The 25,117-nt window shown below is 37.9% G+C and overlaps 1 protein-coding gene across 6 annotated transcripts in view; it reads right to left on the bottom strand.

The window, feature by feature from the left end:
* DCL2 (dicer-like 2) overlaps window positions 1–25,117 on the bottom strand; it is an 86,101-nt gene that overhangs the window by 23,369 nt on the left and 37,615 nt on the right. For 5 of the 6 annotated variants that reach the window (XM_088983568.1, XM_088983565.1, XM_088983563.1 and 2 more), the window contains 5 exons: window positions 18,908–19,182; window positions 18,402–18,823; window positions 18,186–18,289; window positions 9,164–9,360; window positions 2,255–2,464 (listed from right to left, as the gene is read on the bottom strand). In XM_088983568.1, coding sequence (XP_088839694.1) covers window positions 2,255–2,464; window positions 9,164–9,360; window positions 18,186–18,289; window positions 18,402–18,823; window positions 18,908–19,182 — 1,208 coding nt within the window. The remainder of the gene's footprint in view (window positions 1–2,254; window positions 2,465–9,163; window positions 9,361–18,185; window positions 18,290–18,401; window positions 18,824–18,907; window positions 19,183–25,117) is intronic. The other variant, XM_088983567.1, reaches the window with a different exon arrangement.

Here is a 25,117-nt window from a genome sequence, read left to right as displayed (position 1 = left end):
GGCGTGTGCCTTTTGAAAGGGCTGCACCTAGGACCCGGGTGAGGTGCCTACCCTAAAATGGGTCTCACCTGTGCGCCTAGGCACGCCTTTCAAATCATTGGATACAACATTTGGAGAGTTACTAAGCAAGGAAACAAGGATGTAAATGTAAGCAATACTTGAAGTTATGAAGGAACCTAGTGTGGCGTTTTAGAACAAATCAACTTTTTGGTCTTTTTATACCTCTATCACATATCAACTTTTGGGTTTTCCAATAGCAAAATCTATGTGGGATTATTTGGACAAGTGTATCAATAGACAAATGTGACCAAGAAGTTTCAATTTGAACACGAAATACTTATGTACACTCAAGGGATAAAAAAACCACGGACTATTATGCAGGGCAAAGCAGCAGGTGATAGTAGGTTCTCATGTAGAATGTCACGAATGCAAGGAATATGGTGATATTACATCCCACTACAAGAAACAGAACTTCTGTTTCCACTGTAAGAACCAGGGACATGTAGTGAATGAATGTAGATTTAAGTAATCTCGAGGAAAGAAGAGTTATAAAGCATACAACCCCACTACTGATGAGAGACCAGCTATGTTACATCTTCTTGGTGTACAACCTCTTCAAGGCAATCCTCTTAGGCTTCCAGTGGCCTTTCTAAACAATAGGTCCAAACACCGATCGTCTCTCCAATCTCTTATGCTTTTTCAGCTATAGGGCTTTTTGGCAAGCCTTGCCACTTTAGTTCTTTTGTTAGTCCTCTTTTGGTCATTGATTCTGGAGCATCAAATCACATACTTGTGCTTTACCAAGTTCAACCTATATCCCTTATTCTAGTAATAATCAAACATTCACTGCCAATGGTAATAAGCCTCAAATCCTTGGCACTGATAATTTGATCCTTTCTGCTTCACCTTTTGGTTCATTGTCTTTAAATAAAGCAATGGCTAAGCTCACCACTAATCTGATTTCAGTCAGGCAGCTTGTTATATGATGTTTATTTCCCATGTAATGTTTGTTTGATTCAGGACTATCTCAATGGAAAAGTAATAGGGAGGGGTTGTAAGGTTAGATGTCTCTTTGCATTGGAATAGATCATGATCTTGCACCATCTAATTATCTTTTTGTTTCTTTTGGGGCTTCCCATGATACTTTTTTGGCAGCTTTGGCACTGCCGTCTAGGCCATCCTCATAATGATAAATTAACTATAGTCCTTCATTCTGGACTTCTCATGATAAATTAACCAATGCATTTCTTCATGACAATCTAAAGGAAACTGTTTACAAGAAACGAACACCTAGGTACTATAGTAATAACACTTGGTATTATGGAAGTTGGTTATCATCACAGTGACTATGATTCATCTCTCTTCTCAACATGCTGCTTGTTTATGTAGATGACATCCTTACCACAAGTGATGATCTTGAAGAAATCTGACAACTCAAATTGTTTCTCAAATGTTCTTTCACGATGAAGGATCATGGTACTATGAATTATTTTCAAGGTTTGGGGGTGCAGTCATCTCCAAGAGGCCATTTTGTGAATAAAAAAGCTACAGTACAAACTCCAAGCAGTTTGATACTCCTATAGAAATCAATGTGGAATTGTTTTGTGATGAAGGAGAACTACCACAAGATCCTATTCTGTATCAATGATTGGTTGGGAGTCTTATTTATCTCATTATGGCCCACCTAGACATAGCTCATGCTGTTTAAGTGGTTAGTCAATTTGTATATGTTCCAGTTATCAGCTGCTCGAAGCAGCAGCAATTCAAATGCACACAACAAACTAAAGAAATCAAGCATAAGTTGACTGAAGATATCTTCAATTATTGTAACAATCATACCAACAAGTTTTGTTGCTAATCAATTATCCATTAGAAGGGGCAACATGTTTTGTTGCCCTTGTCTGTCTCAATTTGCCATCTTTTCATTGTTTCTACTAGTTTAGTTGATTTTTCAAATTGGAAACAACCAAAACACATAAAGAAGGATACACATCATATCTTTAAGACCAACCAATCCTTATTGTTTATCATCAACATGGAGGATAGATTAAAAACCAAATAATCATGGATAATGGAATGAGATTTTTTCTTTCATCATGTCATTCTATATAAGAACAGTGAATGCATGATTCCTAATTCAAGCAATCATAATCATGAGTAGTTTTGTATATCAATATTTAGCCTGTAATAGCAGCCCTAAAGATGATACGATCAACAATATGCCGTGGAGCAAAGCAGTAAGATAATGCGGTACCGTGAGTTTGTGGTCACATCCAAGCTTGCAAAGAGTAGCATTGGAAACCATTCTGTCTTTTTTAGCACTAAGAAGGCCTTCATTGTCATGGTTGTTAATTTTGAAGAGCTGTTGACTGACTGCATACTTAAGAAATGAATCTCCAAGGGTCTCTAGGGACTCCAAAGAGAACTCCTCTTCACATTTCTTTGTGGTAATTGCTTCCAGAATCTATCATGCATAGAAACATCAAACACAACAGAAGCAAAAGGTTGGTGCATTCAATAGAGAGATCAATTCAACCAATCAAATTTATAGCTATTCTTGGACTTGGTTATTGAAAATAAATAAAGGGTTGACTAAACAAACACACGAAAAAAAAAACAATAACATAGACTTACAATATTTTGATCATCAACTCGAAAATATTTTTATTAATAGAAAACACAAAAATCAATGATCACGTATCAATCCAAGCAACAAAAAATGTCTTAAAGGGGAATGGAAAGAAAAGAAAAAGAAAGACAACAACCAAAACGAGGAAGACCAAACAAATCAAGACAATATAGAAAAGAAATAAAACAAATCCCCTCTATAATATTTAATAGAATTTGATCCTCAAAACTCCATTCCCAACTAAATGTGGTGTTCACTTAACATGAAAAGGATCTAGCTCACTAACAAAATGGTCAGTCTCCAAGGAAATTAGGACACTTGTGCATCCAATAAAAAAAATAGTAATCCCAAATCAAAAGCATGCCAAGGGATCAACTATTGGGAATAGACCTGTTCACAAGCTGGGCCAGGCTTTGCCTCTTTATTAACAGAAAATGTCCAGGCCCAAGCCCAAGCCCAGCTCAACCATCAGGCCTATATCTTGAACTTGAGCCCAGCCCTTATATAAAAAGCTTGAAGCTAGGGCCTAAGCCCAAAGCCTGGTCTGGATGTAATAATTCCTACCTACAGTGTAACTTAACAAACTAATATTAAATATTATTACTATATATTTTTAATGGGCAGGGCTTTGAGCCCATGCCCATAGGCCTAAAACTTTGTCCAAGCCCGATAACAGGTCCACTGGGGAATAACCTGAAACACTAGGCAAGAAGGACAACCCCTTCCTCACTATCATTCCCTTTTCCAAGCCCAAGAGACCTTAGGGAGTGAGGATACTCAAGGAGAAGTCACTAAAGTAAACTCATAATGAGTACCGAAATGTGTTTATCCTGACATTAAATACTGTTGACAGATGTATCACTCCCTTTTCCAAGCCTAAGAGACCTTAGGGAGTGAGGATACTCAAGGAGAAGTCACTAAAGTAAACTCATAATAAGTACCGAAATGTGTTTATCCTGACATTAAATACTGTTGACAGATGTATTGTATGTACTGTACACAGGTTTAGTGCCAGCAGGGGTATTTTTGTAAATTTGTAGACCTCTTGTGCTGTATGGCCAGTATAGTAAAAATACAAATGCTTCACTCGCATGAAGCAGTTCTTTTGAGGACTTAAGTCTGCAGCCTCTTCTCTTCTTCTTCTTCTTCTTCCTTCCTTTCTTCTTCTTCTTCTTCTTCTTCTTCTTCTGCTCAACATGGTATCAGAGCGGAACCGACCAGGCCTGGAAAACAACCAGCTGAAGTCTCTCTCCACTGCTATGTAGAAGCTATAGTCCTGATGCTCGAAGACAAGGAAGAGGAAGCATTCTCTAGTGCTGCGGTTAGTCTCCACTGCCAAGTAGGGTTCTGCTACAAGAAAGCTGACTGTTCAACTTCCTAGCGCAGAAAAGGGTTCTGCTACAAGTTTTTTCTTCTTTATCCTCCAGCCCAGGTGCTGGTGACTGGAGTTGCTCGGCTAAGAAGGCTGTAGAAAACCATCCCAGATGTATGAAGAAGGGTTCTGGCATGCAGAGAAGATTGAGTCCATGAGTGTATTGCCTATTCACAATTCGGGTGACCTAGGTACTGAACTGAAGTTTCTCTGTTTATGGTTCTCTTCTTGCACTATTTCGATGGACTGTTAATGTCCTAAAATCTGAGTAGGGACTGTTCGGCTGTTTTTTTCCCTCCTATTGTGTGTTGCTCTATTCAACTCTCTAAGGGACTATTGATGAACCCTAAACCCTAAGTGACTGTTCGGCTGCCCTGGAAAGTGGATATCAGCCGATTAGGTGTGGTGAACCATCACTTGTATTGCTGTTCCTACTGTGAGAGCTTCATGAAAGTTGTAAAACTGTAGGTCATTCAGACCTAGTTACACTGCAAGTGCAGTGTTCGTATATTGTTCTGTGGACTCCTACAAAGTGTAGGTCATACAAACTAGTACTGCAGCTATAGTGTTTGTGCTTGGTTCTCTGTGAAACCAAAAATCAGCAAGTGCCTAGTTGTGGACTGTAGCAGCTCTGTAAGGCAGTGTGCCTTTGGTTTTGTGTACTTCTAAACCTAGAATCATGAATAGTGAAGATTCAGCTACATCCGGAATCTCCACAATGCTGAATGGAATGAGTGGGAGCAGTGACCTATCCTTCCCTATGGTTGTTGTTCCTCTTGATGGGTTAAATTACCTAGAGTGGTCAAGAGGGATCAAGTTATACATAACTACAAGGGGAAAAATAGGCTACATAAATGGAAGAATCAAAGAACCACCTTCTGGAAATGCAGAACATGATAGATGGGATCAGGAGAATAGTATGGTTATGTCAGGGCTTTTGATCTCCATGCAACCGCAAATAAGGAAAAACTTCATGTGGGCTGAAACTGAAAATGAGATCTGGGTACAGGAAAAATCCATATATTCTAAACTTCGACACTATGCCAAGATTTATCAACTGCAAGCAGCATCATCTATTCTCCTATCTATGAATCCATCTATCAACTGCCAAGATTTATCAACACTCACAGCAAAGAGTGTTTGCTTTTTTACATGGTCTCAATCCTATCTATGAATCCATCAGAGTACAAATTCTAAGTTCTAAGGATCTCCCATCAATTCAGGAGGTCTATGCTCTTGTCCAGTCTGAAGAGAGTAGAAGAAATTTGATGAACAACACCGGAGGGGATCGAATTGTGTTGGCGGCAAAGGGGGGTACCACTACTAGTGGTGGACCTTCTCCAAGAGAGGGGATCTCTAGAAGAAAGCAGAAGATAAGGAGAAATTGTGGTGCACTAACTGTTAGAAGCCCCGGCACACCAAAGATACTTGTTGGGATCTTCATGGGAAACCAAAATGGGCTCAAGATTTGCCTAAGAAGCAAGGCTCAGATGTAATTAGAAAGCCTGGGCAACAAGGTACCAAGAAACACCACATGGCCAACATGGTTACTCGGGAGAATCAGCCCTCCACTTCTACTGTGACTCAAACACCACATGGCCAACAAAGCTACTCTGGACCTGACCCAAGGGAGGATATTGTAAACTCCTTCCGTAGCCATTTGGAGCTTTATAGTAGAGCAATTCGCCAGGTGGATGCTCCTCCCACCACCTCTTTTGCATCCACATCAGGTAATCCTGCCACAACTTTCCATGTTGCTTCTCACAACCTTAATTCTCCATGGATCATTGATTCTAGAGCGTCAAAACACATGACTGGTATGTCCTCTTACTTTCAAACTTATCACCCTCTTTCTGGAAGAGATAAAGTGAGACTAGTTGATGGATCATACAGTTCCATAGCTGGTCAAGGAACTCTCTCTCTTCCCCTTGGCCTTACTCTTTCTGATGTTCTTCATGTTCCAAAATTCCCTATGAATTTGTTCTCAGTCAGTAGTGTTACAAATTCCTTAAATTGTTCTGACTTTTTTCCCTTCCTATTGTGTGATTCAGGATCTGGCCTCGGAGAGGACAATTGGTTGGGGACGTATGGTTGACGGACTCTACATGCTAGAGAATACGGCTAGCATTCATGTTATAGAGTCTTTGAGTCCTCAAAGAAATAGTAAATCTGAGTTTCCTTTTCACATTGTGCATTCAGATGTGTGGGGCCCTGTTACTTTACCTTTTGAGAGTGGCTACAAATACTTCATTACCTTGATTGACGATTATTCCAGATACACTTGGGTATATCCAATGCGAACCCGTGAGGAAGTACAAAAAATTATCCAAGATTTTCAACGGATGGTCTTCACCCAATTTTAGACCGAGATTCAAATATTTCAGTCAAACAATGCAAAAGAGTTTTTTCATAGTGACCTCACAGAGTTCTTTGCTTCACATGGCTCACTTCATTGGAGCTCTTGTGCCCGCACGCCACAACAAAATGGTGTGGCTGAACGGAAGAACCGACACCTCCTTGAAGTGGCACGGGGTCTACTACTCCACATGAATGTTCCCAAACGATTTTGGCTTGAAGCTGCCCCTTTGTTCTACATATCTCATCAAACGAATGCCCTCTCGTTGGTTAGAGTACAAAGCCCCACATCAACTTCTCTTTCCTAAGGCCCCTCTTCTTTCTATCCCTCATCGTGTTTTTGGTTGTCGGTGCTTTGTCCAAAACCTATCTCCCACCCAAGGGAAATTGAACTCTCATGCTATCCCGTGCATATTTTTTAGCTATTCATTCTCTCAAAAAGGGTATTGTTGCTTTGATCCTGTTTCTCGGAGATTCTATGCCTCCATTGATGTTACCTTCTTTGAAGATGAGCCCTTCTTTCCTGTTTCTCCTCAAGGGGAGTGTAGACATGAGGAGAAACCGGTTCAACTTCCTCATCTTCCTAATCCTTCTCCTCCTTCCCCTTCCCCTTCCGAACCTCCACCTTTCCGTGTTTTTTCTTGTCGTCATAAAGGCCAACCAGGTTCAAGAGCTGTGGAGAATCCATAAGCTATACCTCAAGTGCCATCAAATTCCTCGGGGGAAGATCATACTCACTCAGGTAACTTGACTCCCAATGATGGTCCTGACCCCCCTGTTGCTAATGATCTTGACCTTCCTATTGCCCACAGGAAAGGTGTTAGGTCGTGCACCACTAAACACCCCATTTTCAACTTTGTTTCCTATGAGAACATATCACCTTCATTTCGTACCTTCCTTACCTCCATTGACAACATGCCTATTCCCAAGAATGTGACAGAAGCTCTCTCAGTACCAGAATGGACAAATGCCATGAAGGAAGAAATTGATGCTCTTCACAAGAATGGCACATGGGAACTTATTGATCTCCCTAAGGGAAATGATCCAGTTGGATGTAAATGGGTGTTCACTGTTAAGCATGGGGTTGATGGAACCGTGGAGAGGTATAAAGCTCGTTTAGTGGTAAATGTTGCCAAAATGAACTCTATTAGAGTACTTTTCTCTCTTGCTGCCAATCTGAATTGGGATCTACATCAGCTTGACATCAAGAATGCCTTCTTGAATGGTGACCTAGAAGAGGAAGTTTATATGGTTCAACCCCCTGGTTTTTTGGCTCAAGAAAATGAACAGAAAGTGTGCAAGTTAAAAAAGTCTTTATATGGGCTGAAGCAATCACGAAGAGCTTGGTTCAGCAGATTTCATATTGTAGTTCAACAGAGGGGATACAAGCAATGCCAGTCAGATCACACACTGTTTGTAAAAAGGGGAGAAGGTAAAATGGCTGCCCTAATAGTATATGTGGATGACATAATTGTTACTGGTGACTGGAAGGATGAAATTCAAAGTTTGAAGGGCTTCCTTGCCACTCAGTTCGAAGTGAAAAATCTAGGACCTGCCAAATACTTCCTTGGAATTGAGGTTGCCCGATCAAAAAAGGGTATCTTCATCTCCCAAAGGAAATATGTCCTAGACTTGCTTAAGAACACTGGAAAAATTGGGGTTAAGCCAGCTGACTCTCCCATTAACCCCAACCATAAGTTAAGTGACAGCCAAGGTGAACCTCTTAAGGATGTGAAGCAATTTCAGAGGCTTGTAGGGAGATTGTTGTACCTCTCTATGACTCGTCCAGACATAGCATATGTTGTTGATGTCCTCAGCCAGTTCATGCATGCACCTAGGTCCACTCATCTTGAAGCAGCGGAGAGAATATTGTGGTATCTTAAGAAGTTCCCGGGTGCTGGCTTATTATTCCAGAAACATGGACATTTGAGAGTTGAAATTTACACAGATATGGATTGGGATGAATCTCAAAGTGATAGAAGGTCTACTAGTGGTTACTGCACCTTTGTAGGAGGGAACCTTGTTACTTGGAGGAATAAGAAGCAAACCGTGGTAGCTAGATCAAGTGCTGAAGCTGAGTACCGTGCAATGGAACACGGAGTAGCCGAAGGTATGTGGATAAAGAATCTATTGGGAGAGTTGGGTTTTCCAGTGGACAAACCCATGACTCTACTCTGTGACAACAAGGCAGCTATAAGTATCACTGCTAACCCAGTACTACATGATAGAACAAAGTACATTGAAGTTGACAAACACTTTATCAGAGAGAAAATCATCACAGGCGAAATATGCACTCCATACATCAGCTCTGAAGACCAACTAGCAGACATCTTTACAAAAGGGCTAAACCATTCCAGACACCAAGATCTCTGTGACAAGTTGGGCATGATTGATATCTATGCCCCAACTTGAGGGGGAGTGTTGACAGATGTATTGTATGTACTGTACACAGGTTTAGTGCCCACAGGGGTATTTTTGTAATTTTGTAGACTTCTTGTGTTGTACGGCCAGTATAGTATAAATACAAATGCTTCACTCGCATGAAGCAGTTCTTTTGAGGCCTTAAGTCTGCAGCCTCTTTTCTTCTCCTTCTTCTTCCTTCCTTTCTTCTTCTTCTTCTTCTGCTCAACAAATACCATAGACATATTATTGAAAAATGCATACATGATCATCATTTTGGCAATGGAAAACTAAAACTTAAGGCTTTTTATTGGCTACATAGAAAATACATGCCTCATTGCCAACACACCAACAAGAATGTATACTTAATTTTCTATGACTACAATTAAGCTACAGATAGAAAATACCTTATCAAGTGGAAAAATAACATTTTGCATGTAGTGACCCAATTGCAACTTCTTCAAGTTGAGAGCAAGAAGCAAAGATTCAATCCTATGCATGATAGATGGAACCAAAGAGAAAGAATGAAGAATATCAATTGGAAGGGGTGACAGAATGATCACACAAAGTTCAGGAGGCAGTTCAACGGTAGCACCACTAGGCTCTGCACAAAAGAAACAAACAATATGAGGATTCAAAGAAAAGGATAATTTCCCTTACTATAATAAAAGAAGAAATTAAGGTAAGAAATAAATTGTAAATACTAAAACAACAAATATATTTGACACACACTCAAGGTCCACATTAAAGAACTAATGACCAGGTTGTACCTTAGCCCTAAGCAGAAAGCCTTATAGATGTTTCTATCATTCTATGTTAATGAAAAGAACCAGAGTTGGTCATCTCACATTTTTACTTTTTTCTTTTCAATAGTTAACTAAACTACAATGAAAAGATAAATGTATAAAACATAGGAGTTCATAGATTTCTTTATAATTACACCTTCGAACATCAAATGAAATGTAACCCATCATCTCTTTGAAACAAGGGGAACTTCTGATTCTATTAATGCTTCAAAGAATTTTATCTTCTCCATGTTCCCATATCCTTTCTCTTTGAAAGCTAAGGAATTACTAAACTAATCACTTCTTGTTTTTACTCTTTAGTTTTTTATTGTTGCACATAAGACAATGTCCATGCTTGCGACAGGACCAAAGAACAGTGACTGGAGAATTGCAAAGGCAGAAAAAGAAGTGTTGACAAATAGGAAAGTTATTGGAGAGATTGGAGTTTTTGTACAGGTGTTCAGTGGGAAGATTCATCAACTCAGATCCTGATTCAGTTGATGTCAATAGATGGGTAAGCATCAAATGGGTTATTTCACAGGTAAGACCATTTCTTGATAAGTTTTAAGAAAAAGGGAGATGTAGAAAAGGTGATAACACACAGCGACGATTAGATAAATGGTTGCAAGCAGTAGGACAAATTAAAAACACAGAAAAGTTGCTTCATTTGGACCAATGTGTACGGGATGCTGTTGCACACATGGAGCTCTGACATTTAGGTTGAATGGAAATTCTTGGAAGAAATTCAGAAGATTTGGCTTCCACAACAAATGATGGCATCATTTCCAGTTCACAAGAATATTGATTAAACCAGAAGATGCTAAATTCATTCAATTGAGCATCAATCTATTATATGCAAGTTAGTTAATTGAGATAAGAAAAGTTGTAGAGGGGGTCGATCCAACATTTGCTTGATGGTTTCTCAAGTAGATTGCAAATAGAAGATGGAGGTCCAAGGGGTAGAGAGAAGGGGAGGTTTAGAGTGGAAAGGGAGATGAATAGTCAGGTGAGGAGAAGAACAGGCAAGAGGAGGATGAAGTCAAAAGGACAGGGAGGGGTAAGGCATAAGGGCAAAAACAACATTTTAGAGGATAATGAAGGAGGAAGGTTCGAGTAGTGAGCTGATTACAGATGATGGGGACAAGGGGTGCGAAAGCAAATTACATATGAGACTAAGCAATGTTAGGAACAGGCTTTAAAAGAAAATGTTTGGGCTAGGCCAAGTAAAGTGGGGGTTGGCTATATGAATCCTGTTTCACTAATCCATTATATATAAACTCACATCCACTGTTAAACTATTAGTGCTTAATACATTTCTTACAACTTCTACCCATGTCCTTTTTGGTCTACCCCTCGCTCTTCTAGCCCCTTTCACTTGTAACAAATCAACTCTTCCAACTAGGTTGTCGGTGGTCTTCTATGCACATGACCAAACCATCTTAGTCTACTCCTAGGTTTCTATGAATGGCTTCATTCCTGATCCTATCCATTCCAGTTTTTCACTCATACATCTTAGCATTCACATTTCTACCACACATTTTCTGAACATGTTGTTTCTTGAATGCCCAACACTCTACTCCATAAAATATAGCTGGCCTCACAATTGTTTTATAAAATTTTCCTTTTAATCTAAGTGATACTCTCTTATCACACAAAAGTCCAGATTCACCCCTCCATTTTGCCCAACTTGCTCCAATTTTTTGGACGACATGCCCCTCAATTTCTCCCTTGTTATGAATTATTGAACCAAGGCACCGGAAATGGTCATATTGAGTTATCTCATTGGGAGTGTTTTAGAAAATTCTGTCAAAGGTCATATCAGAAAGACTAAAAAAGGTGTTACCCTCGATCATCTCTCCTTTCCAAGGTGCTTTTGTAGAAGGAAGGCAGATTGTGGATCAAATCTTGGTGGCTAATGAATGTGTTGTGGAAAGAAGAAAGGGTAGAGAAAAGGGGTTGGTTTGTAAAGTAAATCTAGAAAAAGCCTATGACCTAGTTAATTGGGAAGTCCTTCTAAAAATATTAGAAATACCCGGATTTGGAGCTAAATGGAGGTCTTCGATTAAAGGATGTTTAATTTCAGCTCATTACTCAATCCTAATCAATGGTACAGAAAAAGACTTCTCGCCAGCTAGGAGAGGAATTGGGCAGCGTGACCCTCTATTCCCATTCTTGTTTACCCTAGTGGCAGAAGTGTTAAGCAGAATGGTGGCAAAAGCTGATGCTCAAGGTCTTATTAGAGGTTGGAAGGTAGGTAGAAATCGGGAGATTGTTACCCATCTCCAATTTGTAGATGACACTATCTCTGTTGTTAAAATTCAGGTCTGCCTTAGAGTTCGGCCTGACTGAGTTCAGTTATGTAGAAGAAGAAAGAGTGATAGAGAAAGAGAGAAAGAGAGAAAGAGAGAAGAGAGAATTCTGGTTCGAACTGAAAGAGTCAACATAACTTCTCCCAGTCAGCCAGTAAGTATTTATATTATTATTAAAACATAACTGAAAAGACCTATGTGCCCCTACTTAAGTTAAGAGCACATGTTTCAACACAACATTACAGATCAGCAACATCAATCAAGGTATAAAGACAGAAATACTCCTACGCTAACATCCTTTTATGTAGGAAACAATGAGGAAGTGGTGGAAAATTCGAGGGTGCTGCTGAATAATTTTGTGGGAGTGACAGGGCAGAGGATAAATTGGACCAAAAGTGGAATTGTAGGGGTCAATTTGGAGGAAGGAGAACTAATAAGATTTGCGGAGATCTTGGGGTGCAAAACCAGAAGCTGGCCTATCAGTTACCTAGGTCTACCCTTCGGAGAAAATCCCAGGTCAGTTGGGTTCTGGAAACCAGTTTTAGAAAGGTTTGATAGGAAGCTAGCCTTTTGGAAGAGAAATTATATTTCTTTGGGTGAAAGAATAACCTTGATTAGAGCCACTCTAGCAAACCTCCCCACCTATTTCCATTCAACCTTTAGAATCCCTTCCAGGGTAGCAAGGTGCTTAGAGAAGTATATGAGAGATTTCCTTTGGATGGAAATGGTTGGGATGCAAAAGTTTCCCTTCACAGTTCTTCAGCTTCTCCTTGGAAAGCAATTCATGAAATCCACCCTACTTTCCTCAATTCCATCTGGTTCGATGTGGGACAAGGTAATAAAATTCTGTTTTGGGAAGATCTATGGGTAGGGGAAACCCCACTTGAAGACCAATTTCCTGATCTCTTTGTGCTATCTAACCTCAAGGGGGAAGCTATATGTTCGGAACATCGTGCCCAAATGGTGTGAACTGGAATTTGGGCTTTAGAAAGGGGACTAAAGAAAAAAGAGTGTGAGTCTTTAATCCGAGTGCTGGACCTCCTAGGGCAAATCCATTTGGACCCTTCGCTGGAAGACTCTAGAATATGGGTAGGCTCTCCAAACGGCCTCTTTTCTTGCTCCTCTTTCTTCAAAGTACTTGCTTCCCCCATCCTCCTAGGTGGGGATTTCCCTTTCTCACTTAATGATATCATGTTCTTTTGTGACTCGAATTTGGGAATTCTTTTGTACTCTCTTTGGCTGCAGGTGGGTTCCCCCTCAACATATGATAGGACTCTTCAACCATGAATTCTTGAGACAACAAAAGAAAAGAGGGATGGTAATGTGGAAAGCAACAAAGGCAGCAATTTGCTGGGTAGTATGGGAAGAGAGGAACAACAGAATTATCTTGGAAAAAAGTAGAACAATAGAGGAAGTGATTGATAGTATCAAGGTGAAAGTAGCCCATTGGGTAAAACCTTTGGATAGCTTTCAAGTCTTCTCAGTCACAGACATTCTAAGAACATTGTTTGAAGTAGCACACTCTTCGAGAGTAAGAGATAAAGTAAGGCTGGAGCGGAAACCACCAGAAGTCAATAAAGTAAAACTGAATTTTGACGGGAGCTCCTTGGAAATCCAGGCATCTCAGGAATAGGAGGAGTATTAAGAAATTCTGAAAGGAGGATATTGGGTATGTTCTCAGGACCGATTGGCACTGGAAACTCACTAAAGGCTGAACTATTGGCATTACTACAAGGGTTAAAGCTAGCCAAACAGCTAGGACACAAACATGTTGAAGTGGAAGGTTGAGGCTGAATTTAAATGGGTCCGAAGAAGTGCAAATGGGTTAGCTGACGGTTTAGCAAAACAGGGGACTTTGAGACAGCAATTATTTTGGGTTGCACTATAATGAAGGATAGAATAGTGTGATTAAGGGGGATCAATAGTCCCATCACCAAGTTATATATACTGTTTAAAATCTGAATTTTAATAAAATACATGTTTACTGATAAAAAAAAGTTGCATTTTATATACTCTATTTTATTCCTACTTACTTTAAAACCTCTTGTTTCTAGGGAATTTGCCCATAAGCTTAATTTTGCATTTAATCCTTCATCAGTTTCATAAATTAAAAATATGCCATCCGCAGACAACATGCACCATGGACCTTCTTCCTAAATATGTTAAGTCTCTTCCACCGGTGTTCTAACATTGGTTGTTCCCCCTCATACTTATTAGGACTAAATACCTATTTTGACCCCCTTTCTTTTCCAAAACCCAACATATTAGTATATGATCTTTCTACGAACTCTATCATAAGCCTTTTCTAGGTTAATGAACACCAAATTAGGACCTTTCTTCTTCTCTTTGAACCTTTCTATCAATCGTCTCAAAAAAATATAGCTTCCATGAGTGTAATCCCTTGATTGCTCTTATTGAAAAGCATTAGAGAAAAAGTATCAACTATGAAGTGGGGTTAGGTTTGCAAATCAAAAGAAAAAAAGATGGAAGCTTAGGTTTAGGATGGTGAGGGTGATTAATAAAGCTTTATTGGGGAAATGGCTTTGGAGGTTTGGGGAGGAGAGGGAGGCTTTGTGGCAATTGGCAAAAGGTGTTTGCTTGTAAATATAGGGTAGTAAGTTTTGGGTGGGACTCAAGGAAGGTTAGGTTGGCCTATGGACTTTGTGTTTGGAAAAGGATCATGAAATTTCACTCAACCTTTCTAAACCATGTCAGCACACCACATTAGAAAGGGGCACAAAATTACTATTTTATCCTTAGGGGGCACAAAATGACTTAAGTTCCTCCTCTAACAGTTATAAACAATTAGTTAGAGGGGGGCATCCTTGTATTTAGCCATTGGGGGCTCTATATTGAATATCTAACATAAATGTTTTGCATTTTATTATACTATTTCAATTTTACAATATATAAATATATATACTAAAACAAAGCAGTATAGGAATTTTCTCCCCATAAAAATCCACCTAAGATCTCTGTCTCTCATACGTTCCCAATAACCTAAATAATCTCCTCCTAAAATTTCTCCTAAACTTCCTCCTAAAACATCTCCTAATCTATCTCACACTAAATCATCTAGTTCTAATATCTCTCCCCCCCCCAATAACCTAAATAATCTTCTCTCCTAAAATTTCTCCTAAACTACCTCCCCCACCTAAAATTTCATCCCAAAACATCACAGTAAACCATCTAATTCTAACACCTCTTCCCCACCCTCTCTCTCTCTATACCTTGTTAATACATGCATTTAATTTTTCATCAATGTAGTAAAATATTAATTTTTAAGTCAATTTTTTTTCAAAAAAAAAGTTTAAGATAAAACTTAAACATTGAATAAGATGAGTAAAAATATCTAAAATACTAATAAGAGAAAAAATAAATAAGACTATAAGACAAATAATAGAACTAAAGTAAAAAAAATTAACAAATAATTAAAAATATTATTATAATCATAGATAATATTTTCATGTTGCCATTATAATATTTAATAATGTTTGGGAAGTTTCTACCTTTTTACGATGGTGAAATGAAAGGCAGGGTGATGTGGCTAAAGGCTAAGACCCGGACCCGACCTGCTTTTGCCTCCAGGTCGCAGGTCACCAATTCGATTGTTTGGGTCAAATGGGTTAAACCGTTCCAAAAGGTTTCTTTCGTGAAAATAGCAAGGCAAGGCGCCCATTGCACCTTGGGATGCGTAGATATCAAAAGGTTACCCAAAATAAAAAAAGATCACCTCAATAGGACATTGGAGTGTAAAGTTATGGCCTCCGAAAGTTTGCACATACATTAAGTGTGCAACTCGTAACCTAGCGACTGGGTTGAACGGGTCAGCAATTGAACTGTCTAGGTCAGATGCTTTTTTACCAAGTTAACAGTTTTTTACCCAAGGGTGGGTTTCAACTGAGTTGGACACAAAAGCAAGGCCAGGTGACAGTTCGGAGCTTCAACCAACTAGGTTAACGAGAAATTGAAAACACTGGTATTGGTTTAGGTCAGTTTTCAATTTGGTTGGTCGGTTCAAAAGATTTAAAATTAAAAATTTAAATTTAAATTTAAAAAAATTACAGCGATATTATTAAAAGATTTAAATTGATAATATAAAATATTTTACACTACAAAATATGAGAATTTTTCACTTTCCCATATTAAAAAATTATATTTAAAATATAAAATATTAATATATATCTATGGTTGGTTTGATTTGATTTTGGTCGGTTTACAAATGGCATAACCAAAATTAACCCAAGTTGGGTTGTGTTGGTCAGTTCAAGTTGGGTCGAGTTGGGTTGGGTTGGTTGGTTTGGTCGGTTTCACCGGTTTTATGGACAACCCTAACTAAAATTAATTATTGTTATTTTTTGTATTGCAAAAATTTATTAAAAATAGTATATGAAATATAAATAATTATTAATTATTAAAAAAGTTAAAATATAAAACAATTCTCTACTCTTATGTGTTTCTATCTTTTAGCTTTATAATAACAAAGCCTGTGCAACGCATAGGTCCCTGCTAGTTTACATCAAAAATAGAAATTATAAATTATAATCCAAGTCATTTATGATTTATTTTCAACTCTTTTGTATATTTTTATTTTCAATTTTTTATTACACTATTTCATTCTAATATTTCAATATGAACAAATTGTACACATTAAAGTTCATATGGAATAAAAATTTAATTTTTTCCAATTTGTTTTCTATCTTGTTAAGTTATTTATTTACAATTTTCTTTCTTTTTCTTTCAATTTTTCCTTCATAAAAAATGTGCCTACCCATGTATTGTGCCCCCTCCCCGCTTTGGCATGAACCATGCAAGTGACACAACAAACAAGTACAACCAACATCCACCTCTAGATGCATGTCCAAGACTGTATAATTTAAGAAACACATCCCAATTTCTCAATGTTTTTAAGTGACTCAAGGAAGAGTTGTTTGGTTCCCAACATTTAGAAGACCTTTGCTGGATTAGGAGGTGCACGAGGCTATTGGCCAGGCTTCAATTGCTGGAGTAGAGGTTGATAGAGGTGATTCAAGATGGTGGAAGGAATGCATAAATGGGTTGTTATTGTTCATGGGTAAGTCATACTATAAGTCCTTGCAAGGATGACAGCTTTAGACAGAATTTTGACTCAAGATCACTTAAAAATAAAAGGAATTCATATGACTAACAGATGCTATTGATACGGTGAAGCTGCAGAACATGCCCTTCATCTTCTAGCTCTGTGTAGATTTTCTTCTTTTGTTTGGTGTTTTTCTTTCAAGATTTTTGGTTTAGTTTGTGGAATTTCTAGAAACATAAAGGATAACCTTGATTGTTGGCCAATTTTAGCCAGGTCCAAGAAGGTAAAAATTGTTTGGTCTTGTGTTCCTTTCACAGTTTGATAGGAGTTATGGAAGGAAAGAAATAGAAGGCGCTTCAACGGCAAAGAAAAGTTTTCAGGGGTTTCTAGAGAGCCTTTTGGGGATGGCCTTTGGTCTTGCTTGGAATTGGGTGAAGTGAAACACCTTGATGTATCTTCTTCTTTTTTCTTTCCTTTTTCGCTCTATCTTTCCTTTTTCTGATTTTTCATCAACTTTGTACCGTTCCAGTTTTATTCTAATAAATTTTCTTTATTATTTATCTTCAAAAAAATCAACTTGGTACAAAACAAGTGGTCCTACATCATAACCAGTGTGAATTTCAAGAAACCCAAGTATGTCTTCACTCCCCACTAACCAACGCCACCAGGCTCCAACCTTATCTCTACTTAAAGGAACTGTAGACACCCTCCTTTTTTAGACATCCTAGACTGAGCTGAACATATTTACTAAGCACAACTCATTACCAAACCCAATAGCCATATCAATATTAGAGCTGAAGATAATCCCAAATGGTCTCAAAAGTGATTGCAACATTAGAAGGGTGTTTTCCATATGACTAGGGTAGATATATCGTTGCTACAACATCATTTTTTATTCTCAGTCAAGAAGATGAATCAGATAGCATGATAAGAGAATTTTTTATTATGAGTTGGATAATGCTATAGAAATTTACATCTTCTTGGCTTATCCTTCCATGGGTTGGATAATACAACTGGCATATCTCAACTAGGCTTTTATTGCTTTTAATTTCATAATATGGTCATCGTTATATAGTTATATGATATTCACTTTAAGTGTTAAAGATGAAACTTCTTTTTTCGGTTGTCAGTTAAAAGCTTTAACTATTTGTTTGGAGGGTTTCCACCAGGTGTATCCTTTTTCTTTTCATTTGTCTTGTATATTATCTTGTCATGAGGGGAAAATAGAAAGCTTTTGAATTAGTAAATATGAATGACAAAGCAGGACAACCATTACCTTTTTCCTTTCGATGTTTGGACCTTTGAAGCCAATTTTTAACTGTAAAGATGTGCCTACCACTGAGTAGTGATTCCATTTCATAGAGTAAGCCAACACCATGCCTGTCAATTGAACACTAACAATATTCTTAAAAATGATTTTTTATTAATCATAGTTTCCAGAAAAATTGGTAATAAAAAAGCAAGGAAATCTCACAATGAATTAATGACATACCGAGATCGATAGTAGTCCTTATAACTTGGAACCCCTTCATCCTCATTCTTGCACTTGTAGCATTTCATAGGTGAGTTTGCATCCAAGTCATCTAAGATATGAGTTATACAATATATATGCCCATTATGAGGAGTCAACACTAGAGAGTTCACAAGCATGCATCTGCAGAAAATACCATTTATTGTATGCATCCAATGGACATTACTCCTGCAGCGGCAATAATGCATTTGCTTGCTCCAATCATTTCCATCATAAATAACATATTCCCAATCAAAACATTTTGTGTTGTTACTGAATGGGAGTAGTATGTAGTCAACTATAGGAAGAATTTGCTTTTGAAAGGTTTCATCCTTCACTTTCTCAATACTATGGTCAATAAGCACCCTCAATACAGTGATCTGAAACCTTCTAGCCATTAGAACCTATGAATAACATTCAATATCCAATAGGTGAAACAGCAACATGAATGGTACCATAGCATACCGTAGAAAGTCAAGACATTTTACCTGATCAGGACTAAGATGAATGGTACCATTGTACACCAAGTTCACAGTGACAAAACCCCAATCAACTTCCAAGTCAAAATAAAATTTTTCAAAATCAGCCCCCAAATTATGCCTTACAAGAAGGGCAATATCCCTAAAGTGAACATCATACTTGAAATTTTTCTTTAACCTAATCACGTAGCAATGGTACATCTCAATCACAGAACAAGATGGACAATGATTGACCAGTTCAGCTGGAAAATAATTGACTTGTTCATCATCATATGTTGTATTACCTGTACTTCAAACAATAAGTCACAAAACATAAACGGAAAATATGGAGTTTTACAATGTTCACAAAAAAAAAAGGTTAACAACAAATGAACACAGAATAAGGGAACAAACAAGAAAACAAAACCACTTGGAGCTACACTAAATTGGATAAAAGCAATGCTTAAAATGGATGCAAAAGAAAGTTACGAGAGAAACCAGTATAGGAGCATTGGTTACATGCCATATAAACAGACAGTACATGAATGATGCATGTAAGAATTCCTCCCAAAATAAGAGATAATTCTATGCAAAATGGGCCAAGGAATATGGTTGTTGAATAAACCAATGAAAGAATTAGTTATTCTCAGTTTAATCTGTCATCACTTTTATGCAACATTGTCTTCCTTTACAAAACTCTTCTTCGGAAAAATAAGAAAGACAAGAAAGTATAGTATGTCTCTGGTATAGAGCCGATTCAACCTCACACCATAATTCATTTACTTGATCATAGGATTAATGAAGGGTACAAAGACTACACAACTCTTCCATAACTTAAAAAATAGTTGACCCATATTTCTTGCTGCTTAAAGATACATATACCCCTCTACAACGCTTCAAACGGTATTTGTCATATAACAACTCCCAACATGTTATACGATATTAATGCATCAGGGAAAAAAAAAACAGAACAGACACAATACTACTAACAAACAATTAAAAGTTGTTAATATTCCCAGATGGTTGTTATAGTAAACATTACAACTCTGATCAAAATTCTAGAGGACCAAAGGGGATCTAGTAAAATTCAAAAACCTTATTAGGTGCCGTTTGGCAACTCTTTTTAGAAAGATTTTCCATCAGCCCAGATGGCCAAAAGACATATTGAGCCTTTGGGGTCTTGTCTTTCAAGACAAAGACCGTTTGGTAAGCAGCTCAGTCTACCAGGCTTTTAGAAATGCATTTAGAGACCATATATCATGCAGAAAGACCAGAAAGCTTCATTTGAAGCTTCCCAAAATTTGGCGTTTTGGTCTTTTCGGGTCTTTCCATGCATGCATCTTCTCATATTTCCATCTTTTGGATACCAAACAAAAAAGACTGATTTTCGGTCTTTCAAGCTTGTTAAAGCCCAGAAGACCGTACAGAAAGACTTGCCAAACGCTGCCTTGATTAACTGCCTCAACTTGTTTCATCTATTGTCCAAGCCAACAAAAAAGGGGCTTTTAAAACAATGATACCTCTAACCTGTTGTGAGTCATTGACCATTAAACAAGCTCAACTAACCATTATCAAGCATGATTGGATTATGTGAATAACAATAAGCTTGCATGTGCATTAGAGGGCATGGGAAGCTTAGCTATCTCCTTAACTATGAGGTAGAGCTACAAATTACAGGCGTGAAAAATGAAAGGAAGATGCAAGAAAAACTCATGGTGATCTCGTGGTTAGTGAGTTCCGTCCAACCACATTTGACTAGGAATTATTGGTAGGAATTGCAAAAGAAATTTGGGATAGTTTTTCTAAGACATTCACGTGCATGGAGTGTTGTTCATTCCTAGAAACTTAGATATGAAGTAAACAATCTCAAAATAGTGGAGAAGTTTTTGTCTTTATACTTCTATACTTTAAAGTCTCTTTGGTAGGAGATTGACCATTCTGAGACAGTGTAACGTGAAATTGACATGGATTCTGCTACTTATAGAAAGTAAGTGGAGAGCAATTGAGATTTTGATTTCCTAAATGGGCTAAACCCAAAATATGACAATATAAACAATCATATCCTTACTAGTGAAGATGTTACTCTTTCCAAGGCCTACTCTTTAGTTCATAGCAAAGAATATAGGAGATTGGAGGTGCTTCATATGCCAATATCCTTACTAGTGAAGATGTTACTCTTTCCAAGGCCTACTCTTTAGTTCATAGCAAAGAATATAGGAGATTGGAGGTGCTTCATATGCCAATTTGAAGCATACTTGTAGAACTTATTGGAAGCTGCAATTCTACCTTACACAATCTCCCTTGAGGAAGAACATTAAAAAGAAGTGAAATGCTAGTCTAGTATAAACATCAGGTAATAGACAATCCACTTCTATTGCATCTACACTCAATTTGCCATTGCATGAGTAGAGGCGGACTGCTACAGCAGGTACATAGTTTAGTTGGAGACTAGAATTACTGGAAAATCTGGTGCTCCAGCTCCTTCACCACCTACAACTAGAAACTTTAATAGTATGTCCAGGATTATTTATTCAAGAGAATAGATTAGAAAACCAGAGTTTCTACTTTATTTTATTCATATAGGCTGTGCTCTTGTAGGGATAAAGTGCCAATCACAGAAAAATCTCCAGCTATTATTTATAGGAAAGGACATTAGAGTGATTGATGGGTGACTTTTCCTCTATATCACATGTTCCTTGACCAAATAAAAATTTGTTATCCATTAGGAGTCTTAAAATATGTTAGTATTCGTACAAAAGTTTTAAATTGTCCCAAGACAATTTCCCTAACCATTGTGTATTTTAGGATTTCTAAGAATATGACTGGAAGTCTCATGACGTTAATGGGAGATTTGCTTGTTGCATGTTTGGCTTATATTAATTTCATTCAAGTGATCATTGTGGTGGAAATAGTGAATTACAATTTGAGGACCCATAATTTAACAACAGATATGGCACAAAACAAAAGAGAATCACATAGTAGGATTCATGTAGTTGACCTCATATAGTTGGAACAAGGCTTAGTAGAGTTGAGTTGAAACGAAATGGGTTGATCAATGTTTAGTCTACAATGTGAGGGTTTCTAGTTGGCTAGCAGAAATTCCTATTGTCCAAGTAAGAAGAAGCAATTTTCCTTGTGATATTATGCACATTGATGTTAGGGGTGGCCACGAGCTACTCGAGCTCGGCTTAGCTCATGAGGTTTGCGAGCTGAGCTCGAATATCTACATAATAATGATAATAATAATATTATTATTGTTATTATTATTATAAAAAATAATATATATAATAAAAATATTATAGATATAATATTTTTATTTTTATATATAATAAAAACTAATTATTATAATTCTTAATTTTTTAAAGCCAAGCTCGTAAGCTCGAGCTTACGAGCTTTTGACTCAAGCCGAGCTCGAGCTTCGTACTACCTTGGCGAGTCGAGCTCGAATAGCTAGCTATTTGGCTCAGCTCGGCTCGAATCCACCCCTATTGATGTATAAAGGCCATGCCATATTCCTTTTACGGCTGGATGTTATTTTCTGCTAGTTGATGCAGTCTAAAGAATGCTTTTATGATTTTTTATGAGTCAAAGGGGCTAGAAGAGCTAGGGGTGGACCATACACGACATTGACAATAGTAAGAAATGATTTAAGCACTAATAATTTAATAGTAAAAATGGCTTTAAACAGAACGGATTGGCAAAAAAGGATTCATGTAGCCAACCCCATATAGTTGGGATAAAGCATGGATGATGATGAAATCTAAAGAGTACTTTTATAAGCATCTTGTCATTATCTTTCATGGAATTATCCACCCAAGTTCAATACTTGAGCTCCATAGGAGAATGTTATGATAGATTATGTTTAGCCATGTTCCTATATAGTTTTGGGGTGATGCAGTTTGTACTCATCTCATCAATGGGGTGCTATATTGTGTTTTGGGATTTAAAAATCATTTTCAACTATATCCTACTAATGTAATTTTTTTATTGTAAATGGTAATTTTCATTCAGTAGTTCATAAAATAATTACACATCAGACACTCCAAATGAGGAGTGTTCTCTCTTCTCTCTGTTCTCTCTACTTTCTACTCTAATCTCCATTGCAGGTCTGATAACATCAGATGACTAAAGGTGCAATCTCTACAAGTTGGAAACTTTCTTTTCTTCTCCCCTTTCTCCTATCTTCTTTTTTTGTTTGTTGTTACTGATTATAGAGCCCTAGTTCAGAATGTTGTAGCCAAGGGATTATGTAACTAGGGTCTTTCTTTGTGAGTAGGGTCTAAGAGGAGGTGTCAGCCTAGTCTATGCCCTACTTGATTGTGGAGACTTCCAGTAGCCATTCGGCTACTAGACAGATCTAGAAGGACTGAGTAGACAGTCCTAGTGTTGTCCCGTAACCAAGTTGCTGGCATTGCCAATTGCTGTAGAAGACTTTTTTTTCTTTTTTTTTTTTTTTTTTTTTTTGAAGTTTCTGAGGGGTATAGGTGGTCTGAGAAAAGTGTTACAGCTGGGTTCTTGTTGTTGGTAGTATTCTCTTTCCTCTGGGCCTGTGTTTCAGCTGTGCTTAAGCTGAATATTGTGTCACAGCAGCAGTTGGTACGTTGGTAGAAGGAAATGTCTTCAGTCTGAGGATAAGTATCTTCTGAAAAACTGAGGTCGATCCTACAACACTGCTTCAGCCAATTTTCACTCCAACCAATGGAATTTGATGCAGCTGTGTGAACCACTTCTTCTCTGATGTTTTTCTTCAAAATCTCAGCAGAAAGATGATGAAGAATCAGCCGTCTCCAACGCTGGTTTGAGCTAGGGTTTTGGGAGCAAGGGAGAAGAGAAAGAGAGCAACAGAGAGTGTAGAGAAAGCATAGTTTGAACTCTCCCTCTAAACCCTAGTAATGGTCTTAGGACAAAGGCGTTGCAAGGCTCTTTAGGTCTGAATTTTGTATGGTGCGGAACCCACAAAGGGCTCACATAAGTCCATATGGGTACAGACCATGTCTAGAAAGAGAGGATATATTCATTGCACAACGGCAGCGAACCCCTAAGCCAATTAAGTCATGCTCGGACTGGGCCTAAAACTTATGTCTAAGTGATCCTTGGTTTCAGCCACCCTATGAAGCCCAAGAACAATGACTGATATGAGATAAAGCTCATCAGGTTATAAGCCCTATAATGGTCTCTTGCCCATCAACTTTCAGCCCTAAATAATTAAAACACTTCTCACAAGGAAGGGCCTCTTCCCTGATTGCAAATGCACTGTAGACACACAAGTGCAGCCACCTAATGAACATTCTCAGCATTGATTTCTTCTTGCCGACAGGGAGGAAAAAGTTTAATAAGAAGAATCTGAAGTGTACCCATTATGGGGGTGAGAGGCACACCAACGAGACATGATGGATTTTATATCCACAAAAAAGTCATACACCAAGTGGGAATATTGCCATGGGGAACAATGCAGAAAGTCAGAAGAACACATCCACAGTTGTTCCTTCTCCAATAAGGCAGACCACTAGTTTCTTCCTAGACTTAACAACCGATGAGGTAGAAATTCTTAATGGAGCTATGGCTCAGTTGAGGAACAATCCCTTTGCATCCTCCTCTCTTGCCAAGTCGACTACTATCTCTGCTCATAGTGTTGTAGGCCCTATACTTTCAAACTCTTGGAATATTGATTCAGGAGCTACTGACCACATGACACATATGTCCTCTTTATTTTTCTCCTATCATTTGATGTCCGACCAAGACAAGATGAGAGTAGCTAATGGTTCTCTCTCCAACATCTCTGGAAAGGGGGAAGTTAACATCAGCAAGGATCTCTCCCTTAAGTTTGTTCTTCATGTTCCTATTTTTGCTTCAAATTTGCTATCTATTTTTAAGCTTACAAAAAATTTAAATTGTAGCATTACTTTCTTTCCCTCGTTGTGTTTTTCAGGATAGACTGACGAGGAAAGCAATTTGGAATGATCATGAGTCTGGAGGTCTCTTTTATTTTGATGAAGACATCAGTTCAGCCCTAGTCATCTACTTTCAGTAGTAAGGATAATGAAGAGTCAATAGCTAGGTTACATTTGTGGCATGTTAGGCTAGGTTATGTGTCTTCTTCTTTGATGAAAGAATTGTTTCCTGAGCTGTTCTAGTCTGTTTTGAGTTAGAGTTTAGTATGTAAAGTGTGTCAAATGTCAAAGCAATGTAGAACCATTTATCCAACTTCAAGTAATGAAATTAAAGCTCCTTTTGATTTAG

The sequence above is a fragment of the Nelumbo lutea genome, chromosome 4, assembly GCF_056320005.1.
Source record: "Nelumbo lutea isolate HS-2025 chromosome 4, American lotus-T2T, whole genome shotgun sequence".
NCBI classification, from domain to species: domain Eukaryota; kingdom Viridiplantae; phylum Streptophyta; class Magnoliopsida; order Proteales; family Nelumbonaceae; genus Nelumbo; species Nelumbo lutea.
Note: the sequence above shows the minus strand (reverse complement) of the source record. Positions and strands in the feature narration are given on the sequence as shown.